Source organism: Lissotriton vulgaris, chromosome 3_1 (genome assembly GCF_964263255.1).
Source record: "Lissotriton vulgaris chromosome 3_1, aLisVul1.2, whole genome shotgun sequence".
NCBI classification, from domain to species: Eukaryota; Metazoa; Chordata; class Amphibia; order Caudata; family Salamandridae; genus Lissotriton; species Lissotriton vulgaris.
This window is the reverse complement of record NC_141689.1, coordinates 1,021,620,435-1,021,646,259: the sequence shown is the minus strand read 5'-3', so window position 1 is coordinate 1,021,646,259 and position 25,825 is coordinate 1,021,620,435. Positions and strand designations below refer to the sequence as shown.

Here is a 25,825-nt window from a genome sequence, read left to right as displayed (position 1 = left end):
CAAGAGCCAGTAGTATCCGAAATTAAGAAATCATTGCAGGAGGCACCATGAGTAGCGCTGTTAATAAATAATGCAGTAGGAGCATTTATTTAATGCAATGTATTAGAGCTCCAGAAAGACATGCACGCTGAAGGAAATGCTCCATGTTCATAAGTTGAGACAAGAAGTGATTTATTAAGGCTCCAGAGAGGCATGCAGGAGCAGGCGATAAGCAGAGCAATAATGTGCAAACTAGTCTGTGAAGAGGCCTTACTAGGATGCAATGAGGATCGGGAGCCAAAGAGTGTGTCGTTTTTCAGCTTGTTTTTCACTGTGGGAAGGGCCCCATTTAAGGAGAAAGTGGCGCGCAACAGTCACGCAAGAGCCGTATATTCACTTGACAGGTAAAGGCCCAGCGCACGTCTTGTGAGGGAAAGACTGCAGCTCGTAATATAGGCACTTAACGAGTGCAGTGACTCGTAAAAATCAGCCCAGCCGCTGCCGCCACACTTCGCTGGTAAGAATTGTCAGTGCCGGGGTCCTAGGCGCGTTGAGGAGAGCGCCGCCTCCTTCCGGAGTTCCACCCGCAGCGGAGTCCGGCGCTTAGGCGGCCATCTTCCTGCGTGGTCAGACCACGCCCCCTTAGGTTAGATTTTGGAGACACCACGCATACTCAATTGAGATTACTAAGACGACGTTTAACATTGGCCAGCCGGGCCGAAATTATAACTGGTGGAGCGGTGAGGGCATTATACTAATATATGACACCTTGAAGCACCATAGATCCTCCTTGTTTTTGAAATTATAGTTTCTCCTTACCATGGCGCAATTCTTTGGTATAGATCCCTCGATTAAACACACACACAAAGTACAGGTAGTATATGTTTGAATTTATAAACAGCTTGAACGGCTATATATATATATATATATATATATATATATATATATATATATATATATTCACTGGAAAAAACATAGGTTTCACACCAGTTATAGTTAGGAATGAGTGATGTCACTGACCATGTCATGAGTGATGTAATATGTGACGTCATCAGCAGTGCATTGCAGGCGCGCAAGTTATAGTGAGTCCAACTAACTATAACGTGGGAATTTCAATGGTTTTATGTCAGTAAAATTTCTAGCTAACTATAACTGGTGTGAAACCTATGGTTTTTTCAGTGAATTTTATAGGTTTTTTAAATGCTAATTCCTATAACTGGTGTGAAACCTGTGTTTTTTTCAGTGAATTTCAAAGGTTTTTTAAATGCTAATTCCAAACTATAACTGTTGTGAAACTTATGTTTTTTTCAGTGAATTTCATAGGTTTTTTAAATGCTAATTCCTAACTATAACTGATGTGAAACCTATGATTTTTCAGTGAATTTCATAGGTTTTTTTTAATAGCAAATTTCTATAGCTATGTAATATATTTTTTTAATGAATCCTATATTGTATACTTATGTAATACTATTTTTTATATGTATATTCTTCATTTTTTTTTTTGCCCTGGAGCGCTCCCGGCGCGCGTCCCGGTGAGCGAACCGGTAAGCGCAGTCTTGCGGCGCGCCCCAGGGCGCGTTCCGGTGAGCGTCCCGTTAGAGCTATTGCTGCGAATGAAAACATCATCGCGTAGCCGCGTCCGCGTGATACGCACGGCGTAAGCGCACCCGGAAGCATCCATGCGCATACGAACGTGCTACGTAAGCGCCGCTGGGCGCGCACCGGGGCGTGTAGCGTAAGCGCGTCGGGTCATGTGACCTGAAAATAACACTTTTCATTGGTTCAGAACAGTTTTGGTTTCCAAATGATGAAAGCCCTGCTCATGTGACCTTAAAATAACACTTTTCATTGGTTCAGAACAGTTTTGTTTACCAAATGATGAAAGCCCCCACCTTTTTTCCTCATTCTCACTTTATTCTTTGAGTGTGGAAGACCTGCTTCTATTGATAGAGAAATGGCTACAGTAGCAGCAGCAGCTGGAGCATCTGCACCACCACCACCACCACCACAAGGACCACCACAACATCACATTGGTGGTGAAGAAGAAGAGGAGGAGGAGGAGAGAAGGCAGTTCCTGCATGAAGACAATCCCCCATATAAACCTAAGGAGCACTTTATATGGGAGTTTTTTAAAATCCCAAGGGGTTTCAAAAAAGTTAATGCTGCAAAGGTGACCTGTCTCATCTGTGGCGCTGAACTTTATATTCATTTGGGAATCACACAATGCTACGCCACATGCAACGAAAGCACCCCAATAACTATTCTGCAGCAGAGGTCAGAGAACTGACCAGAAACCCTCCCCAATCTTCTCCGAGCACCTCTAAACAACCCACTCCATCGGGTCCTGAAACTAGAGAGATGGTCCCATGCATCCAACGCCAGTTTTGAGAATACAAGATTACTTGTATATTTTGTGGGACTACCATTTCTTATGGGGAGCAGAGCATCAAACTTATAAACCTTGCTGGAGACAACCACCGGTGCCGAAAGAAGCCTTAATTGTTCCAGGTTTTTTTTGCTCCAGTTGAGCTGTTTACAATTCCCTGTTTTTTGTTTGTCCCATAAAAAATACAAAAAAAATATAAAACTGTTCATAAAAGCCAAGAAAAGTATAAAATGTTCCAAAAAACAGAAAAAAATATAAAACAACAAAAAGAAGAAAAAAAACAGTTCTTTTTAGAACTACCTCCAATTTATAAAAAAAGGCTACATTTTTTTAAAACTCTGTCATTCTTTTTTCCCCATGGTACGCTCCCCGGTCCGCTCCCCGGTGCGTGTCCCGAACGCTCCCCCCGGGCAAATCGAAAAAAAAAAAAATGTTGTCCCTCTGGGCCCTTTTATGGCCCCCACATCAAACCTAGGGGGTCAGGGGGGTCTATCCTGCCCCCTTTTGGTCATTTCCCTCTTTGTTTTTGCCACCTCTTGTGTCTCGATCCTACCGAGACACAAGATGGCAGCCGCTCCGGACTGTTTCGAATGTTTACAGACACCCGAGAGCCAATCAGCTTTCCGCACGCGAACTCGCGTAGCGCGCGAGTTCGCGCCCCGGTGCACGCTGATAGATATATATATATTTTTTGAACATAAATTACTCAAAATCCACTGGAGCACATATCTTGAGACATAGCAAAGGCACATCGGGCTACCAGTCCCTACAATTTTGCCAAGTTTCATGGAAATCCATTCAGCCGTCGGGCTAAAAGTGAGGTCGACCGCCCTATGGAAATTAACATGGGGAAAACACGTTTTGGGACCCCCCTTTTTTCTCGGCCCCCGCTTGACGAATCCCCCCCAAACTTTCAGGCAAGGACCGGAGCGCCGCGAGGCAAATTTGAGGAAATTTTCAGGCAGATTCCTCAACCGGCGCCAAAGTTATTCCCAATAGAATGTTGCGATTTCCCTATTGAAAATAATCCTAACTATAACTACCTACTGACGACCGCCAGTAGGAAATATATATATATATATATATATATTTATTCACTGAAAAAACCATAGATTTCACACCAGTTATAATTAGGTGGAAATTTTACTTGCATAAAACCATTGAAATTCCCACGCTATAGTTAGTGGGACTCACTATAACTTGCGCGTGCAATGCACTGCTGATGACGTCACATATTACATCACTCATGACATGGTCAGTGACATCACTCATGACATCACTGATGACATCTCAAATGACATCACTGATGACAACATCCTTGTGACAAAGTGGCAGACCTCCTATCAGCAAAAAATAACCTTTGACACACACATTCAAAAATAGAAACTAACATTTTCTTAAAAAAGGAGAAAACAATACCAATTACAACAACTTATTAGGTAATTCCAACATCTACATACACATCCACTCATTCACCAACAGTTCTATATAGTCACTCATGCATGTACTTACTCATCATATGTACTCATATACCTATACATCCTGTTACACACTAATACTCATCCATATAGTTACTCACACACAAATTCACACATGCAAATAAACTATCAAAAAACCATTTACTTGATTATACTGCTATATGCACACCACTTACACATACTTCTACAGAAACGGAAACATATTTACTCTCTTAAACAATCAATTATAAAAACACATACTCACTAACCCACCCATACACACAATCATCCACCCATACAGTCTTGCACACATGCTTTCTTCGAAATACATACAAATAGTGAGTCACTCATTCATGCATCTGTGCTCAAAGTAATATCCCCCACCGAACCATACAGACACTGATACTGATACTCAAAAAAACAACTAATAACCCATATACTCACACATGTAGCTACTCACCAACCCATGCAGCCACTTATACACAAAGTGAGACACAGATACAGATATTTAAATATTTAAACATTACTCGCTAATATATGTATTCACTAAGATACATTTAATAAGTCAGTTAACCAATCAATTTTACACAAAAAAATCCACTTAGACATTTATTTACCCATTTATTCTTCCATCAACCTTTAGATATACATATATAAAAAATATTTATTTTTCAGAAAGATGCACATTCACTAGATGTCATCAGTGATGTCATTTGAGATGTCATCAGTGATGTCATGCGTGATGTCACTGACCATGTCATGAGTGATGTAATATGTGATGCCATCAGCAGTGCTTTGCACGCGCAAGTTATAGTGAGTCCAACTAACTATAACGTGGGAATTTCAATGGTTTTATGCAAGTAAAATTTCCACCTAACTATAACTGGTGTGAAACCTATGGTTTTTTCAGTGAATTTAATAGGTTTTTTAAATGCTAATTCCTAACTATAACTGGTGTGAAACCTATGTTTTTTTCAGTGAATATATATATATATATATATATATATATATATATATATATATATATATATATATTCACTGAAAAAACCATAGGTTTCACACCAGTTATAGTTAGCTGGAAATTTTACTGATATAAAACCATTGAAATTCCCACGTTATAGTTAGTCGGACTCACTATAACTTGCGCGTGCAATGCACTGCTGATGACATCACATATTACATCACTCATGACATGGTCAGTGACATCACTCATGACACCATCCTTGTGACATAGTGACAAACCTCCTTTCACTATAATGTAACCCTTGAGACACATATTCAAAAATAGAAACTGAAATTTTTAAAAAAATGGAGATACCTATATCAGTTACAACAAGCAATTCAGTAATTCCACTATGTATATACACATCCACTCTTTCACCAACAGTTCTATATAGTCACTCATACATATACTCACTCATCATATGAAGTGATACACCTATACATCCTGTTACACACCGACATTCATCCGAAAGTTACTCACACACATATTCACACGTGCAAATAAACTATTGAACATCCATTTATTTGAATATAGAGTTATACACACACTTCCACCTTACTTCTATTTAAAATTACACATATTTATTCTCTTAAACAATCACTTATAGAAACACATACTTATTTAAACAGGAACTCTTACAATCTCTTACTCTCACATATACTCACTTATATACATCAATATTCATATATACTAGATTAAAACATATGTAGGTACTGATAAAGACACTAGTGAGACAGTCATTCACTCACTAACAAACACATATAGACACTCATCCACCCATACAGTCCTGTACATATGCTGTCTTCAAAACACATACAAACAAAGAGTCAGTCACTCATGCATCTATGTGCTAAGTAATACCCCCACTAAACCATATAGACAGTCATACTGATACTAATAAAAATATCTAATAACCCATATACATACGCATGTAGCTACTTACCAACACATGTAGCCACTTATACACAAAGTGAAACACTAATATATATATTTAAATTTTTAAACATAACTCACTAATATTTATTTTTCAGAAAGACACATATTCACTGGATGGTGTCATCAGTGATGTCATGAGTGATGTCACTGACCATGTCATGAGTGATGTAATATGTGATGTCATCAGCAGTGCATTGCACGCGCAAGTTATAGTGAGTCCGACTAACTATAACGTGGGAATTTCAATGGTTTTATATCAGTAAAATTTCCAGCTAACTATAACTGGTGTGAAACCTATGGTTTTTTCAGTGAATTTAATAGGTTTTTTAAATGCTAATTCCTAACTATAACTGGTGTGAAACCTATGGTTTTTTCAGTGAATTTCAAAGGTTTTTTTAATGCTAATTCCTAACTATAAGTTTCACTTTATAAATAAGACTGTTAGCACTCTAGTTGTTCTTTAGAACACTCTGGTACATTCTGTCATTGGGCTACAGTTGGGCTACATCTAGTTGAATTTTGGGCTACATTTTCAATTTTTGATCTCTGGTGGCCATCTTTGGGCTACATTGGGCTACTTTGGGCTACATTTGGGCTACATTTTGACTCTAACATATATTAAGCCCAATGTAGCACAATACATATTTTTCTAAAGTTAATGTTTTTTACAAACCACTTCAGAATAGAGCTACCTGTCCCTACAATTTTCCCAATTTTTTTTTAAAAAATTATTTTGGGGAGCGCTCCCGGAGCGCGCCCCGGGGAGCGCCCTGAAAAGCGTATTTTTACAAAGCGCCCCGGGGCGCGCTCCGGGGAGCGTCCCGTGAGCGCCAATATCGCAAACGAAAACATGATCGTGACGTATCGCGTAGCCGCGACCGCGTGATACGCACGGCGTAAGCGCACCCGGAAGTACTCGAGCGAATACGATCGCACAACGTAAACTTCCGACGCGCTTACGCTGCGCGACCCGGGGCGCGCCCCCGGGCGCGCCCCGGGCGCGTAGCGTAAGCGCGTCGGGTCATGTGAGCAGAAAATAACACTTTTCATTGGTTCATAACAGTTTTGGTTTCATAATGATGAAGCCCCTGGTCTTGTGACCTGAAAATAACACTTCTCATTGGTTCAGGACAGTTTTTTTTCTAAATGATGAAAGACCCCACCTTTTTTCCTTATTCTGACTTTGTCCTTTGACTGAGGAAGACCTGTTTGTTGCTCTGTCTACTTTTTTGCTCTTTGAGTAATATTTTGTACTATAAAATGGCTTCATTAGTAGCATCAGCTGGTGCATCTGCCCCACCACCACCACCACAACCACCAAGAGGACCAGCTCCAAATTATGTTGGTGGTCAAGAACAGGAGGAGGAAGAGGAAGAGGAACAGGAGGAGGGGAGAAGAAGATGGCTGCCTGAAGAAAACACACCTTATAAACCCAAACCACACTTCATTTGGGAGTTTTTTTCAATTCCAGAGGGGAAAAAAAAGGTGAATGCGCCAAAAGTCACTTGCCTCATCTGCAATGATGAACTTTCACGGGGCAACCCAAATAAGAAATATTCTTTTGGTAACTATACCATGATTCGGCACATGACAAGAAAGCATCCAAACAACTACTCTCGTGCAGAGTTCCGGGAACTGGCCAGTAACCTCCCCCATTCATCAAGGACCCGCTCCCAAAGAAACCAACCCACTTCCTCGCAACCAGAAACATCTGAGGTGATGCCTTGCATTCAGCCGAGGTTTGCTGATTTTAAAATTACTTGCAAAGCTTGTGGCAAACTTATCTCCTATGGGGAACAAAGTGTGAAACTCATCGTCCTTGCAGGTGATAATCACAAGTGCCCCAAAAAGAAGTAATTTTTTGGGTTTTTTGTTTTTTTGCTCCAGTTGAGCCAGTTTCAATTCCCTTTTTTTGTTTCTCCCCCAAAAAAATACAAAAAAATATATAAAACTGTTTTGAAAAGCCAAAAAAAGTACAAAAAGTTCAAAAAACACAAAAAAAATATAAAACAACAAAAAGAAGAAAAAAAAAAGTTCTTTTTAGAACTACCTCCAATTTCTAAATCAAAACTTCATTTTTTAAACACTCTGTCACCTTTTTTCATCATAGTGCGCTCCCAGGGCCGCTCCCCGGTGCGCGCACCGTGCGCTTCCCCCGCGCAAAACGAAAAAAAAAAAAATATTTTAAATGCCCCGCGGGGCCCTTTTATAGCCCCCACATCAAACCTAGGGGGTCAAAGGGGTCTATCCCTGACGCCTTATGGTCAGTTCCCACTTTGTTTTAGCCACCTCTTATGTCTCGATTTTACCGAGACACAAGATGGCGACCGCTCTGGACTGTTTCGAATGTTTACAGACACCCGAGAGCCAATCAGCTTTCCATGCGCACCTCGCGTGGCGCGCCTGGAGCGCTCCCCGGTGCGCGCACCGGTGCGCTGCTATAGATATATATATTTTTTTGAACCTAAATTACTCAAAATCCACTGGAGCACATATCTTGAGACATAGCAAAGGCACATCGGGCTACCAGTCCCTACAATTTTGCCAAGTTTGGTGGAAATCCATTCAGCCGTTCGGGCTAAAAGTGAAATCGACCGCCCTATGGAAATTAACATGGGGAAAACGCGTTTTGGGACCCCCCTTTTATCTCGGCCCCCGCTTGACAAATCCCCCCCAAACTTTCAGGGAAGGACCGGACCGCCGCGAGGCCATTTTCAGGAAATTTTCAGGCAGATTCGTCAACCGGCGCAAAAGTTATTCCAAATAGAATTTTGAGATTTAACATTGAAAAAAATCCTAACTATAACTACCTACTGGCGACCGCCAGTAGGTAATATATATATATATATATATATATATATACATATATATATGCGCAAACAGAGGTCTTTCACCACAGAACCACCAGGCAGGCAGCAACGAGGAAAAACCACGCAAGTCCCAGTCTTCTTTCGGCAAGTTTATTTAAAAAGGCAAGTTCACCAAATCTGACGCGTTTCGGGCGTCCGCCCTTGGTCACAGATCGTCAGGCAAATGAAAGAACATCCCCTTTAAAGGGTACATTGCACGAATTTAATTAGTGATTTTTTTCTTTTTGCAACACCATGTGATTAGAAACTGAAAACTGAGGACACACTACATATAGCTAACATAGATAGTCTGTTTTCTAAATCACAATTTGATATATATAAATCGAATAGCGGGAGGTATAATTACAATATTTACATTTTGTTGCCCAAATTTGTGTTAAATTCCATTGTGAGTTGCCATGTTACATATTTTGTAAATTTTATATCAGACAATTATTGTCAGTGTGCATTGAAAATGGCACATGATATCCGCATAAATGCGCTTATATAGTAGATTGCAAAAAAAGACACAGTGTTACTGGTGGTCATTTGTCATGAAAAAGTGCAATGCGCGTAGATAAAGTGCACATGCAATTGTGCAAATAATGCAAAATATTCTGTGCAAGCATAGCATATAAATAAATATAAATATTTATAAATAATTTCATATTAAAATCATCTAAGCTTCTCAATTCATGAAACCTGATGCTAGGCATATGACCATATAAAAATATAATCTATGTTTTACTCTTTTGCAATCTCTCAATTAACTGCATGAATGCAATAGACATGTAACGACAATATGGAACGTAATGATTTACAATCCATTCCTTTATATATATTTAGATAAAGCAACAGATATCGACCACCTTCCAAAAAAATTTACTCTATACGTGATTCAAAAGGAGGAAACAAACTAGAAAATCTATCTTAATGTCTGTGTCCCAAAACTTAAATGGGAAAAGTAATGTGAATCCATTGAACCAGTGAAAAAAATCAATTGTGCATGTGATACTAAAAAAAGGGATGATATACAGTATGTGTAATAAAATTCATAATGAAATTAACAGGGTAAAGGCAGAGAAAGCAGATAATGGCCCAAAATAAATCATTGAACAGGGATTGGTTATAAAAAAACATGTAAGTCTTCCGTTGTGTTCAATCCATTGGGGAATCTGCTGTCTAACTCAATAATAAATTGTGACTCAAGTCTTCTGAGCATTTTTTCCCTATCGCCACCCCGTCTAGATTTAGGGACCGAGGCAATGACATAATATTCCAAGCATTGTAGGTTGTTGTTATGTCTTGCCTTGAAATGTCTGGCAACAGGATAAGTGCCATCGTTATTAACGATGGCACGTAAATGCTGGAGTATTCTGGCATGCACCTGTAGCTTAGTGCTGCCCACATATCTGAGGCCACAGGTGCATGTCAGAATGTAGACAGCAAAATCAGTTTTGCAATTAAATGTGCCCTTGATGTTTTTGGCAATAGGACTGAACGGTGTCAAGTATTGGGAAGTGTTTTTTCCAAATTTACAAGCTCTGCAAGTTGAGCAACGCTTGAATCCCGGCCGGGATTTCAACCAATCATCTTGTTTTGCTAGCTCAGGGAATTCGTGACTGATCTGGGTTTTAAAGGAGGGTCCCCTCCGATAAGTAACCACAGGGTTGTCTAGAAGCCTGGGGGCCAGAACCAAATCTGTTTTTAAAACAGGCCAGCGCTGTTTTATGATGGATTTAATCTGTCTGGCCTGTTTGCTATACCCGGTGATAAGCCTGGGAGTTTGTTCCTCCCTTGAATCAGTTGATGCAATTGATTCACTGTTAGTAAACAGAGACTCACGGGTTCTAGCATTGGTTTTCTGGATGGCAGTTTTTAAGACTGATTCTTTGTATCCCCTACATCTGAATCTGTCTAGGGCTTCATTTGTGCAGGCCTGTAAATCAAGATCAGTGCTACAAATTTGTTTCAACCTGAGCAACTCAATATATATATATATATATATAAAAAAAAAATTGTATGGCAAAATGAAACCCCTCATTTTGTTCCTTTTCAAATTAAATGTATTAAGTGTTACCACTTTATTCCAATCAAGATGACTTCAGGTGTGCCATACTTTTGTCATAAGTAAGACTGTTAGCGTTCTAGTTGTTCTTTAGAACACTTTGGGACATTCTGTCATTGGGCTATAGTTGGGCTTCATCTGGCTGATATTTGGGCTACATTTGGGCTGTTTTGTCCCTGGTGGCCATCTTGGGAGACTGCATATCAGAATGTTTTTAATGAAATATCAGAGGATTTGAGAAGTCACTCAAAATGTGCCCTAATTTTTCTTTCCACAGCACTAATCATAATTTCTATGGCAAAATGAACCCCCTCATTTTGTTCCTTTGCAAATTAAATGTTTTAAGTGTTGCTTTATTCCAATCAAGATGACTTCAGGTGTGCCATACTTTTGTCATAAATAAGACTGTTAGCGCTCTAGTTGTTCTTTAGAACACGCTGGGACATTCTGTCATTGGGCTATAGTTGGGCTACATCTGGCTGATATTTGGGCTACATTTGTTTTTTTTGTCTCTGGTGGCCATCTTTGGGCTACATTGGGCTACATTTGGGCTCTAACCTATATATAGCCCAATATATATTTTTTCAAAGTTAATTTTCGTAAAAACCACTGGAGCAAATATCTTGAGACATAGCAAAGGCACATCGGGGTACCAGTCCCTACAATTTTGCCAAGTTTGGTGGAAATCCATTCAGCCGTTCGGGCTAAAAGTGAGTTTGACCGCCCTATGGAAATTAACATTGAGAAAACATGTTTTGGGACCCCCCTTTTATCTCGGCCCCCGCTTGACGAATCCCCCCCACATTTTCAGGGAAGGAGCGGGCCACAAACTTTGAGAAATTCGCGAAGATTCGTCCACCGGCGCCAAAGTTATTCCAAATAGAATGTTGCGGATTTCCTATGGAAAGTAGATCCTAACTATAACTACCTACTGGCAACCGCCAGTAGGTAATATATATATATATATCACTTATATCGCTCGACGCTGCCGCATCCCAGTTCTGCTACTCCATCTGGACTCAGAACGAACAAGTCAGACCCAGCTCTGAGCAAAAACTGTTTTATTCCATCAAACGTTTAACACCCAAGCAGTTCTGCATGACGCGTTTCGCCTCTAGCCAAAAGCTTGATCACATGATACGTTACTGGAAATAAAAGAGGGTACTTATTGCTTTCGTGAACTCCACAGAGGCGGAACCTGGTGAAAACTTTCCGCCCACATTAACTCATTAATGTCTCTCATTTTGTACATGGTAAAACTTTGGTGTTTTCTTTTTAAATAAAGGGCGCAGTGCCCTATTTTTTCCATTTCTAATCATACAAAAGAGTATATATACAATCCATTTAACCTTCTATATACAGTAGAAAAATAGTTTCTTGCACATATATCTAAAATTCAAGTTTTGAGGAGAAATATATATAATACCTCATAAATATCTAAAATTCACGATACATACATCTTATTTACAATAAAAGACACAGTGCCTAATTAAATAATCCTCTTTTAACTTTCATTCTAGCAGCATTTATATTGTGCAAACTAAAGCAATTTTAGTATAGATTATTACCGAAACTTATTTCTTGTGTATTTCATAAGCCAATCTTATAAACAGAAGTTTGTATAGAGGAAATGTAAATATAAAGTTAGAAAACACCATTTCAAATTTCAAAAACGAGTACATTCAAGCCGTATAAAACAACTTCAAATATCTTAATTCATATTAGCTAAAGTACCATATTTCATCGTGACCCCAGAAAAAAGAAAGACCTAAGTGCATATTGTGCAGATTATAAAACAGTGTAATTCAATTATTTTTCTTTCTTTTTGTTATATGTTTTTTTGAAAACAGATTTTTACTCATTTTCAAATTTCATGGAGTGGGAGGAAGTTAATTCATAATGTATGATTGTAAGTTATTACTTCTACTCAATGCAGCATTTTGAACGCACCAACCTAGATGTAAAACGGTTGTAAGTCCCACAATTTCAGACACATCAATTAGTATATGGAAATCACAGTTGGATTATCACTTGAAATCTGATATCTCCGAATTTTCATTCTCTGATAGACCATATTATTTCTTATTCAAGATACCTATAAGCATGTATACAAATCTTCACTTGCATTTAGGCCCCGTGGGGCCTTACTGTCAAGTTCGATTATATATCTGGTTTCCAACAGACGGAGTTTTGCATCCCTGTCACCTCCTCTTTTCAGAGGCATAACACAGTCAATTGCAAAATATAAGAGGCCAGTTGGATCACTTTTGTGTGCACTTTCAAAGTGATGAGCTACGGGATAAGATTGGTCTTTACAGACTATTGCGCTAATGTGCTGCAGTACCCGTTTGTGTACCGGCAAGCGAGTGCTGCCTACATATCGTAACTCACACGGGCACTGCAGCACATAGACTGCAAAATCAGTTCTGCATGACATGCGTTTTTTAATTAGTACAGGTTTGCTGTTAAAAGGCACTGTATATTGAGTTTTACTACACCCATTTTTGCAGGCTTTGCATACAGCACATTTTTTAAAACCACCTCCGAGGGCCCCCCAGGTATCTGAAATAAGTTTTTCTAAAAAATTGCTCACTAGTCTATCAGACATAGATACAGACTTTCTGAACGTGATGTTTGGTTTTTTCACTACGAACTCACCAATAACAGGATCCCCTGTTATTAAGTTCCAGTTTTTATAGAAGATTTGCCGAATCTCCTTATGTTGTTTACTAAAAGTTGTGATAACTCTGGGTGTAATCACTGTTTCTTTGGATAACCCCTCTTTGGATTTCTCCTTAGCAGTTAAAGCCTCTTCTCTAGATATTGTTAGAGACCTATTAATTGCTCGTTGTATTGTTTTAACATATATACATACATATATACATATATACACGCACACACACCATGTATAGAATTTACATCTCCCCGGTATCATATTCATTTTTAATTATGTGACTTCATTTGTTACACGTTATAGGGTTGACACAGTTGATGAGAGGCACCAAACACATCACTTTAGCATATTGAGATATTACTGCTTCTTTCAAACTCGTTCAAAATAAGCAAGCTAATGGTCTCAATTGGTTCCATAACATGTCTAGGGTTTCCACACTAAAGGTGATTTATCTTCACTTTAAATTGTTGAGAGGCGCGTATTCCTCCCATATTACTCTCCACAATGTGGTACAATGTGTGCATACAAGAATTATTGTATGATTCCCAGCCCTGAAGAAGTCGGGGGATATTTCCCATTGTCAAAACATGGGTTGGCTGGATGCTCTTGGTGTTTACTTAAATAAAAGACAAGAAACTGATCCATTGGAGTTTATTGACAATCGTACTAGAATCACTTGATGAACTTTCATAGAGTATTATAACGTGTGCAAGGGACTTTGGTTTACAGTATTGTGCAAGATTCTTTCTTTCACACATCTAGGGGTCTTAGGGTGTCTCCCCTACCTTTTTGCACCGTACTAATTGGAATTCCCATGCAGAAGCTGCTAGGCGCCACTACTTCCTAAACCCTCAACACCCTACACCGAAATAATTTCTAGCATTCCTGTATCTATCAGGCCTTCACAAATCCTGCTCAGGAACGAGCTAAAGACACACCTCTTCAAAGAGCACTATATCACAATGCAGTAACAGTTCACTTCTCCGACAACCCTGTGTCCCTCCAATCAGTTGTTGACACTGCATCGGGCTCCGCGTGGATAGGATAGGTTTACATCTATGATTATAATACCTTGATACGCATCATCCAGTTATTTTCAGGGAAATAAATGGAAGGACTTTGAGGCCAGGCTTGCATTCACCACCTTCCAAAAAAGTAACATAATAAGGAGCCACGGGCAGTAGGTCAAAGGAGCCATGAGTCGAAAAGGTTTGGGCACCACTGATTGTATGGATTAGAAAAATTATACTGGTCCATTCTGTATGTTTTTTTTTCTGGCTCGCCCCACAGAATTTGAATTTGAGAGACTACAGGAAGTGCTTAGCATTTTATCTGTGCTGTTTAGCAATCAAACCTCCAACCTGAGTGAGCGTGACTAAGACCCCATCTCCCAGGCAATGCGGGTACTAGTGATGGTGAGTGCACAATTATCATTGAGGCTATAGGCTTTTGCCCTGCCTGCCCTGCCCTGCGTTCCTCCTAGCATATACCATCAAAAATCTGTTAAAGGTCTGTTCGGTTCCTTATAGTGTCATTGACTTGTGTTGCTTCACTCTAAGTAGTGGTGGATCTTTGGGTCTTTGTGCATGTGAGTGCAAGATGGTGGTCCTCCTGTGTAGTACTGTAATGTGTCTTTACTCAAAATCAAATCAAATCATTCCTTTTGGGTCATGGGATGGTACACTCCCCATTCTTTAGTTCACATTCGCTTCCCTGTGCGTTGTGTACAGCAGCCTGCAAGGAACCACCCTTGCATACCTATTAAAATTATATGCAATGGTAATTATTTTTGTAATCTATTTTTTATTGCAAATATATGGCTGCCATTTTTGGTGGTTGTGTCTTGTTTATTTATTTTTTTGCTTGTGCTTACAACAACAACAAAAATAAGCGTCGTACTAGATTGCGAAGGCCAGACCGATGACTTTGCCAGTGCTTGTTTAGGAATGGTAATGCAAGGACAGTCGGGGACACCACCACAAGACTTGGATGGTCCTTTTACACCTGCAGCACAGCCAGCACGACGCTGCCCTTGCCCCGCCCATTCCGTGGCACCACAGCCCTAGCCCATAATCTAAATTGGGTCTCACATTAAATGTGTCTAATATTCAGACCTCACTTTATAGTTTAAAGTTTGTATCGTGTGCTGGCAGAAATTTCTGGAGAACGGTAAGCAAAATCTAGCAAAGTGCATAGTAGTGAAATACTGACGGACTATTTAAGGAGGAGCTTCTGTTGCGCACGAAGACCTCTCGTGCCGTGTAACTGTAAATGCTGCTTGAATACTTGCTTTTGGTTTCTGCATCTCCCCGATTAGGTAAGATTTCTTTTTCTTATTTTCCAGAGCATATTTGGGCCCGAATGATATATTTCCATATTTGCCAAATAAAGAGAGATATGCTAAACCCAATAAAAGAAAGGGTTTCAACGAAGGTCTGTGGGAAATAGATAACAACCCAAAAGTGAAATTCTCCAGCCCGCATAAGGTATGTATATATATATTTTTTTTACAACGGATGCATGCAAACATGTTTTTTCAGATTGCAACGTTATTTTCTGCATTTCAACTGCTGAATGCTAAAGCTGACATGGATCGCAAGGAGCGACGGTTTGCTCGGAGCCGAGTTCAGTCCTACACTGACTGCTTGGCTTCTTTGTTTCACACACTACAGAAAACATGGTGAAGGGAGGGGGAGGGCTTGGAGCTGCGAGGTTTGTCCCCTTCCGGTCTGACAGCCGAGAACCGGATTCCAGGGTTGCCGTTTCGTTCATTCACTCCTGGATCAACCGTTGGCTGCTGTTCTTGGCAGAGTTCCCGAGGGGGTGAATTTTTAAAGCCATATTAATATTGCATTGGTGGAGGGGGTTGCCATGGACACTGGTAAGTGAGGCTTTAAGTGCAGCGCGCAAATAAGGTTGCTTATCGTAGAATGTGAAACAGTATTAGGATTTTTATTTCAAAAGTTTTTATTGGACGTTTCAGGGTTATATAACATACAAATCAAAAATTGCAATGTACATACAATCGATACTTGTAAATACACATCATTTAGCATAGGAATGCATTATGACCCATGGTGGTGGTCATTCGGGACGATGTCAGTATTAGGATTTTTGTTGTGGAGAAGGTACGACAAAACGAACGTGTTGGATGAATTAATTTTATTACCTGTTTAGTATTGATTGGTCGCCGCGCAGTCAACTCGAGGTTTGGGTCATAGGTCGTCGCCAGGAACCAGGCTTTTCATTTCGCGCAGTAAAGGCTGTTTGTAGCCATACGCTTTATTAGTGTTTCATTTTGTTATTTTCTTTGGTGATGAATTATTTAGACAACTGGACACGATCCCGAGCTGTTTTTTTCTTACCTTCAAAATGTTTTTGTTTTTTTGGGTAAAAAGGCCGGATGTTTTTCTTCCCTCAATCCAGAAACTTATGTTCTTTTTCCAATGCAAGGAGGCACGTGCAATCTAGAGTTGCTTTCGCTTTCTCCTCCAGTTCAAAACAGGGTTGGCAGGTTGGGAACCGCGTTACCAACTGGACGTGCAGCTGTGGTATTTGCGTGATATTTGGTGACTTTTTGTACTATTAAGCTGGCAAATACTTGTTTCAATGGGTTTACATAGTAATGTTTATTATATAGAAGTATGCTTCTGTAGTTCTGCGACATATCACGTATTGCAGACGGATTTTTTTCGCGTTTTATTGTTTTTTTGTGTGTGTGTATATATATATATATATATATATATATATATATATATATATATAATGTTTGCATGTATGTGTGTGTGTATATATGTGTACATATATATTTATTTTTTTCTCCCCAGACCCATGGTGTGTGTGCTCTCAGTATTAATTACTGAGCTGTATAAGTGTGCACCTAGAAATGATAAAACATCCTGTGTGCTGCAGTATAACCATGCCGTCCCCTTTTCAAGAATAATCAACAGCATCTTATGTTTTGTTGAGCAAATTTGTGGCTCCCGTTTTGGCGCCAGTTGGTATGTTCAATTAAATAGTTCAAACCCAAACACACTGGCTGTGCCATCCATTCCCCTTCCAATTACTTTTTTTTAACTCACTGATTGATCTATCTCAGGGAAATTCCTTTTTTCCCAGGAGACTTGTTGATTTTTCCCCTGAAACATGAGACTGGTCTGGATAGCATTTAATAGTGCCAATATTACTCCCTGGTCGTCCGTGTCTCGTTGACGTGAACTGAACCTCTCTCAGTACTTCACTGACAATTTCCTTAAGCTTCGAGAATCACTAGATCAGATGTCCACTCTGAAGGGTTCAAGCACAAGTGGATTTCTTTATTATATCCGCATGATATCTGCATGTCACATGTTAGATTTGACCATTAGTGACGCTACCTGCAATTTGTTCCCCAGTGCACCAGAAGGCCATCTGCAAGCAGCGGGCCAGGTTATTTTTGTTCTAGTTCTGAAGGGACTTGCCAAGGAGTAGCCTTTTAATTACAGGCAGGTCATCTGTGAGGGAATGATCTCCAAACAGATCTTCCCACAAAAAGAAACAAGCATTAGAAATGCAATAGGTCTCGAAGCATTAGAGTTAGTGCTTTTAGAATTGTTAATGGTTTTTTTTGTAAATCTTTAGCATGAGGGTGAGGGTGGGTGAGGGTGGGTGAGTGTGAGGGTGAGTGAGGGTGAGTGAGGGTGAGTGTGGGTGAGTGTGGGTGAGGGATTGAGGGTGAGGGGTTGAGGGTGAGTGAGGGTGAGGGTGGGTGAGGGGTTGAGGGTGAATGAGGGTGAGGGAGGGTGAGGGGTTGAGGGGTTGAGGGTGAGTGGGGGTGAGTGAGGGTGAGGGGTTGAAGGTGAGTGTGGGTGAGGGGTTGAGGGTGAGGGGTTGAGGGTGAGGGGTTGAGGGTGAGGGGTTGAGGGTGAGTGAGGGTGAGTGAGGGTGAGGGGTTGAGGGTGAGTGAGGGTGAGGGGTTGAGGGTGAGTGAGGATGAGGGGTTGAGGGTGGGTGAGGGTGAGGGTGAGTGAGGGTGAGGGTGAGTGAAGGTGGGTGAGGGGTTGAGGGTGATTGAGGGTGAGGCGTTGAGGGTGAGTGAGGGTGAGGGGTTGAGGGTGAGTGAAGGTGAGGGTGAGGGTGAGTGAGGGTGAGGGGTTGAGGGTGAGTGAGGGTGAGTGAGGGTGAGTGAAGGTGAGGGTGAGGGTGAGTGAGGGTGAGGGGTTGAGGGTGAGTGAGAGTAGTTGAGGCTGAGTGAGGGTGAGTGAGAGTGAGGGTGAGTGAGGGGTTGAGGGTGAAGGTTTGAGGGTTGAGGGTGAGGGGTTGAGGGAGGGTGAGTGTGGGTGAGGGTGAGGAGTTGAGGGTGAGGAGTTGAGGGTGAGGAGTTGAGGGTGAGGAGTTGAGGGTGAGGAGTTGAGGGTGAGGAGTTGAGGGTGAGGAGTTGAGGGTGAGTGAGGGTGAGTGAGTGTGAGGGGTTGAGGGTGAGGCTGAGGTGTTGAGGGTGAGTGAGTGTGAGTGAGAGGTTGAGGGTGAAGGGTTGAGGGTGTGAGGTTGAGGGTGAGTGAGGGTGGAGGGTGAGGGGGTGAGGGTGGGGGGGTGAGGGTGTGAGTGTCTGATTGATTCAGATGCACCGTCCCTCACCACTCCCTTTTGTACCACTTATTTGATAACGGCAAAAGTGCCAACAATGGTCCCTTCACTACAGCTCTAGGCAGAGCCTTGGGGTGATGACGGGCCACAGAAGGTCCCCAGGAAGCTGGACTTTTAAAGAATACATCCAGGAGTCGGCCGGCAATTATTCATCTGTCACCTCCTGCTGTACAGCATTGGTCTCCGTAATGCTGCAGAACAGCAACTGGAGTGCACGCAGGGGCAGCCACAGGTCTGCTCAATGCTAAGCAGACATTGAATCCGACTGGCACTGCCAGACCAAGCCCAACGAAATAATTATTAGGGGGTGTACCACTCCATCCTTGCTTGTGACTGACGCGGAAGACCAGTGAGTGAAGGAGGCGACATTCTGAAAAACACCCGGACCGAGTATCCTGCTGGAAGGCTCTACAAATACCATCTGGGAATGTTCCAGAAGGGAACATGAACAGAATGCCTGGGACCTTATCTTCGTTATTACACGGACACCCAAAGAAGTAAATGTAATAATGAGTGCGTATATTGTCCATTATCACTCAAATATGAAAGCCAAAATACAAGTGAGTAAATACACAATTGCGGCTATTAGGTGGAGTTGGTTACGAGCACAACACATCGAGGGCAGTTTTATGTCCAGTACTGTGTACTGGGCTAGTCAGCAAGGCGAACGTCAAGTCTGTGCTTTCATTTATTCCTCAAGTGCCCACCCTGCCAAGTCTGTCCTGGGCCTGTGCCTTCACAGCCTGCCTGGCCCAGTTCAGCAGTCAGCCCTCTGCTGCGGATATCTACCGGGAATCTCACACGCTGCCCCAAGCAGGCGCAGTGATGACTGCATTAGAGAGCACGGCAGTGATTGGCCGAGTCATGTCAAGAAGACACCACTAATAATGTAATAATAAGCAATACTCATTCACCATGCCTGAACCAAGGTGAGCCTGCATGTTAACACATACCAGCGTTCTCTTACCTAGTTATATTCATTTTGAACAGTTATCAGGAATTCCGACCGCAGGTGAAGAAATGTATAGCCCCGACCCAGTGCAGGGGCAGAGCAGCAGAAACCCCCGGCACAAATTAAGCCCTGCCTGCAGACAGACTCCTGCTCTCCTCTTATGAGCTCCCTCGAGAAACTAAAGTCCAGAGGTCCATCAATGTTCAGTTATCTGCCACTGGCTGAGATCTATCCGGGAAAGAAGCCTCACAGAAACGGATCCTGTAAAGCGTCATGTGTTTAACGAAGGCTCAAGTGGGCGCTGGGATTGTGCTTGAAGAGAAGCTCTCAGCCTCCTGCGGGCCCCTGTGTCCGGTTCTGACACTCAGAGCTCGGCTGGTGTTATTGAATGGAGTGGGGCAGAGCGGGGAGCTTGTTGGTGAATGGTGATGCTGTCGGAGGTAGCAGTCGTCGGGCATGCAGTGGTTTACGTTATGGTATAAGGGGGGTGGTTAGGGGCGGGGTTTATAAAACCATGCCTTGTGGAGTGCTCAGCCTTTCATCCCCGCTCTGCCCCCTTTGACCGGATCCCTCCTCGTCAGCTGCTCCGACCGGGCTTCTGAGGTCATGAAGATACTAAATTGCTATTTATGGATGCAATTTACCAGAGTTCAAGTGACTCGGGCTGTTGTCCGGATCTCGGGAAGATCACTCTAGTCCCGTGGCTGAACGCTTATTAACCAGACACTGTAGAGAACAGAAATATATTTACAAGCCCCCGAAGCACATCAGGAAATACTGTGTGCGTCTCTGTTTGTGGCTGCACATGCTTGTCAGGAGCGGTGCGCGTGGTGAGATATGCATCAGCATCTGCTTGGGGTACAGCGTGTCTTCCTTCGCACAGTCTGCCGTGAGTCACACGCTGCGCCATGCGGCCCGTGGGCGTCTCGTGGGATCGGCTCATTCCTTTTCAAGTCACTGTTTCAAGGGGGGGATTAAGCACTGGGCGGTGTGTGCAGCCCCGCTCCCCTTTGCTGAGATGTATGTGAAAGTCTATGGCCACACATTGTTCAGCCTGTTTCTGAAGGCTCCAAATGTTGGCAGGAGTGAACGCGTCAGGGAGATAGAGGGACCACCCCCAAATTATTCTGAGATCAACCCTGCCCCAGCTTGCTCAATGAGAATCGCCTCCGAGCTACTAATATTAGTGGTGTCTTAATAGCGAACATATCACGAGATTACTTCAGTGGAAAGGCTATTTAAATTACCAGCAGTGATCACCTTGGTGCAGGGTTTCCAAGAGTAATGAAAACAAGACGGAGGGAAGAGAGGGGAGGGGGGAGGAGAAGTGCGACAGGGGAAATGCGAGACGGCGGGCAGGGGAGGGGGCGGAACGGGGGAGGGGGCGGAGAGGGGAGAGGTGCGACACGGCAGGCAGGCAGGGGAGGAGAGGAGGAGGGGGGAGGAGAGTAGGGGAGGCACGGCCTAGCGGCCGTGCAATCAAGTAGTGAGGGGGCGGAGCTGGGGGAGGCTGTGGAAGAGAGTAGGCAAGGCGACACGGCGGGAGGGGGCGGAGCGGGTAAACAAAGACGGACATGCATGCGCCCGTGACTTTTAAGGTCCATGCGCATAAGCTTAATGCGCTTGCGCATTGACCCTAAAAGTCACGGGCACTGCAAGGAATCGCCACGATTCCTTGCAGTGTGGATAAAGAGTGGATAACTCGCAATACTCTCGCCTTGCTCGATGCGCATGCGCATCGACAGGCGAGACCTAAAACTCTGTAGGGAGGAGAAATCCTTTTCCTTGAGGAAACTGCCATTCCAAAACACTGGAATCTTCCTAGTTCCCTGAAGCTGCAATAGTTTGCATCTGCATACCTCGCGCAGGCCAAGGCATTCTGAAAGCGAGGCTGGACATCTTTAGGATCCAATTCTCTCTGGGACTCTCTCAGCATCGGGTCCCCTCTTTTGGGCTTGACTGCTCAGGTCCCTCCACAGGTTCTGTTCTCGGCGCCTAATAGACATTGCTTCTGTCTGTCTTCATCCCCAACTTTGTCCCAGGAGCACACCTCCTGGCCAAACTGAGTCGCTACACGCGCCTTCCTGTAAATCAGCTGAAGTTATCTGTGTGTCACAAAAGAGGTCTGAACTTGCTCTTAGGAGCAGTCTTTTCGTGGGGCCCATAAATTTGCCTGGAGCGAGGAGTTGTTCACCCTGACTGAGATGCCATAACAGTGCTTAATGAGGATTGTGTGCACAGAGAGGATGGTAGTACTCAGACTGACAGTCTGCTTCCTCCTCCTTACTGTGATGCTGTCAATTATGCTGACTTACAAATTGCCGATGACCTAGATACCTCTCTAGGTCAAGGCATCCCTTTATCTCCGGATCCTTGACGGAGGAAGTATATTTTTCTTTAATAGTGTGTTGCCCGAACCTGAAAAAACTTTGTGTCTGGCTTTGCTGACTGAGGAGCAGAAGTCTTAATATTTTGATGGATCTCTTGCAAAATAGTTCTTATGTAGCAGTACGTTTGCTTCTTTCTAAGGAGGCTGTACAGGAACCTGTCTTGCCTGCGTGCAAGAGAAGACCTTCTTGACTCCAGCACTCTTCATACAGACTGGTAGGTGCCCTAGACCATCTCTTGGTGATCTGAAATTATTGTCCTCATACCAGTCGCCAGAGATTGTTTGTTCCTGCTTCAGCCCCCAAACTGAACTCCGATGACTGGAGGTCATCGGCAAGAATGGTTTTGGTTCACACTGAGCAGTGAATGCCATGTGCCTCCTAGGACACCGAGGTCATGCCATTTTGGAATTGGATAATCTGACCGTTGTAAGCATACCTGAACACACAAGGAAGACTTTTTCTCGATTGGTCTGTGATGCCGTAAGACTGATCTGCATGTGTGGCTTGAGCTCTGTGGCCCGGTCCAGAAGCCGAGCCATGTTTTACGCCAGCATGACTTGATGTGTCCAACTGACTTGTCAGGAGATGTTCAGGCCTCTCAGATGGACATGCTTTTTAATGACCCTGTACCAACACATAAACAAAGTGGTTCACACCAGCATCGGGCAAATGAGAAGCCTAAGAAAAATCTTCAAGTGGATTCCACTCGCTTCCCGGCAACCCCCCATCCAGGGCCTCATAATCAGTCGCCTTGATTATTGAAACACACTATTGGCTGATGTGAACAAAGGTCTTTTAACTAAACTTCAGACCCTGCAAAACTCTGCCGCAAGGCTGGTCCTTGACCTCCCTCCCGCACCCCTTCAGCTCCGTGCCTCAGGACTCTCCATTGGTTCCCTATAAGAAAGCGCGTCAAATTTAAGATCTGCCTAGTGCACAAGTCCATAAACGGACAGGGACCAAAGAACTTTAAGAGAGAACTCCAGGGATACTGCCCGGGAAGGACTCTACGCTCTTCAAATAAACATCTTTTGAAAATCCCAAAGGTTACGACTGTCAGAAATGGGGACAGAAGCTTCTCCAAAATAGGCCCCACCACCTGGAATTCCTTACCATTGGCTATTAGAACTGACCTTAACCACAAAACATTCTGCAAGAATCTTAAAACCTGGCTATTTTAATCTGTCTACAGCCCCTGTTCTCTCAAACTTTAAGACTCAGCAAGCGCTCTGAGACCGAACGGTGACATATGCGCTATACAAAAATAAATACAATACAATACAATGCAAGCAATTTTTTTTTTAATTTAAAAAAAAAATCCCCCCCTTTTTTTTTCTTGTGAAAAGACTGACTAATTTCTAGACTGCTATAAGAATAGCACGGCTCGGTTGCAATCTATGTACTTGGCTTCAACTGCAAGGCAGTTTGTTCTGAGGCTATTACGGTGCTTGGCAACCCTGGTAGGGACAACCCTCTATGCCGGTTAAGCCAACTCATCAATTTCAAATGCAGTTGTTCCACTCCTTTTTCAGCAGTGATGGATCTCAAGGTCTCTAGCAACTGGAAATACATTGTTTTCTCCATCTGACGAACCTGCTACCTCTGACTCCTGTCTCCATTCCCCCACCCTTATACCTCTTCTGGAGTGTGGGTGGGCCGCTGACTCCTGTCTCCTTTCCCCCACCCTTATACCTCAATCTTCTGGAGTGTGGGTGGGCCGCTCTCCAATCAGGTGCAGATTTTCCAGTTGGTCCATCCCGTTCTGCACTGTTTTGTGGAACCCCCTCCAACTCCTAAGTGAGTTTTCATTTGAGTCTTTCACATGCATTGGCTACTGTAATCATAGATGCTACCTTGTAGGTCTTCTCATTTGTAGATCGTGTTGGTGGTGGGTTTTTGAGCCTCATAAGATTAGCGGCTGCACATGAACGTGCTAGATCTACTGTCTAGCTGCCTGGCCTTGAATATCCTGTAGTTCCATTCTCATCCTGTCAGATGACACTGTCCATTATATCATCAGGTGAACTGCTAGTAGATTCACCTGTGCCATCTGCGTAGCGAAGGAGCATTTACCTACTAGTGACTCATGACTGTGTGTTTCTGCATGAATGGAGACTTTCAGTGACTTCTAACTGAAAGACCACGAGTGGAAACGACAACCCAAAATGAATGAGGTAACCTCATCTATAGACCTCTTCGGCATTTCCCAGAACAGAAAGTGTCCTCTATTCCTGTAGGATGCCTTCAAGTTCAGCTCATTTCAGTGCTTGCTATACTTGTTTCCACTTATTCTTCTCCCACACATTCTGTGGAGGGTGCAGGAGGATCAAGCACACCTGATCCATTTTGCCCAGTTTGATAAATAGGATCTGGGATGCTGATCTGTTGGCACACTTCTACCTCTTCCACACAAAGTGTACCTGCTCATGCAGCACTTTGGTCAGATCCTCCACCCCAGTCCGAAGAGGATGCATGCTTGGAGATCGAGCAGGATCCGAATCCTTTACCCACTCTGCTGAAGTTGCGAACATCACTATGTCAGAAAACCCTTTACAAAATCCATTTATGTGGGTCGCTGGATCAAGTTTGTTCGGTGACGTGTGTCAAAAGACTTCGATCCCTTTGAATCTTTAAATTACCTTTCTGAAGTCTTGCATTTTCTACTATCTTGTTTAGTGGGGGCTGACCGTTTCTATAGTCCAGGGTTACCTGGCTACCATGTTGGCTTTCAAATGTTTCCTTGCTCAGTCTTCTTTGCTTAGGTAACCTTCAGTGCCACTTTTTAAGGTCGAGCCCTGCGCCATCGTGCACGTGCTACTCTGGGGTTGATCTGTGGTAGCCGACTATGTGAGGGAAACCCGCCCACTTTTTCACTTGCTTGTGTGTTTGTCCTTTAGAAATACTGCCTTCTGATTGGTTGGTTTATAGGCCGCTAGTCCCTCCTTAAGACAGCCATGTCGTCATTTGTATCCTTCCATGGCTACTGGCCCCTTTACTTCGTGTTTCATGACCACTATTTTCTTCCCCTGCCCCCCCCCCCCCACTCCAGTTGTTCGTACCTTCTCGCCCCTTCCCACCCGCACTCCCATTTGAAATGCAATAGGTCATGCGTAAATGCGAGTCCTATTGCATTGTGCATGCTTGTTCTGAAAAGGTTCCTTTACTTAGTTATTCCCTCTTCTTCTTCTTTTTTTTTTTTTCTTTTTTCGTATCAGTGTCTTGGCCCCCAGGGGATTGTAGTTGCTGTCGAGGCAGTAAGGTTAACCTGCTAGATGTCGTAGAGAGCTCGAGCAATGCTAAGATGAAGCTAAGGTGGCCGGAATCGAAAGTGTAGTTTGAGAGGTTCATGGTGGTTTGTGAGCGCTGAAATAGTTGTCAAGAGTGGCCCACATTCGTCTCTGAGGGGGACGCCATGGTGAGTTTTGTAGTGATAAATTGTCAGCTCCTCTTAGGTTAATTACCCAATTTAACCAGCAGGCAAAGGAGGCTTTACGGGTGTCTTTCCA

At 42.9% G+C, this 25,825-nt stretch overlaps 1 protein-coding gene across 4 annotated transcripts in view; it reads left to right on the top strand.

Annotated features, from left to right (window-relative positions):
* Positions 1-25,825, top strand: part of PSIP1 (PC4 and SRSF1 interacting protein 1) — a 560,846-nt gene that overhangs the window by 113,641 nt on the left and 421,380 nt on the right. The window contains exons 1-2 of one of the 4 annotated variants that reach the window (XM_086961410.1): positions 15,406-15,521; positions 15,697-15,838. Coding sequence is in view for 1 of the 4 variants with exons in the window: in XM_086961408.1 (XP_086817534.1) it covers positions 15,697-15,838 (142 nt within the window). In the remaining 3 variants the exon portion in view is untranslated. Of the gene's footprint in view, positions 1-15,405; positions 15,522-15,603; positions 15,670-15,696; positions 15,839-16,031; positions 16,234-25,825 lie in introns of those variants that run through there. The other 3 variants (XM_086961408.1, XM_086961411.1, XM_086961409.1) reach the window with 3 other exon arrangements.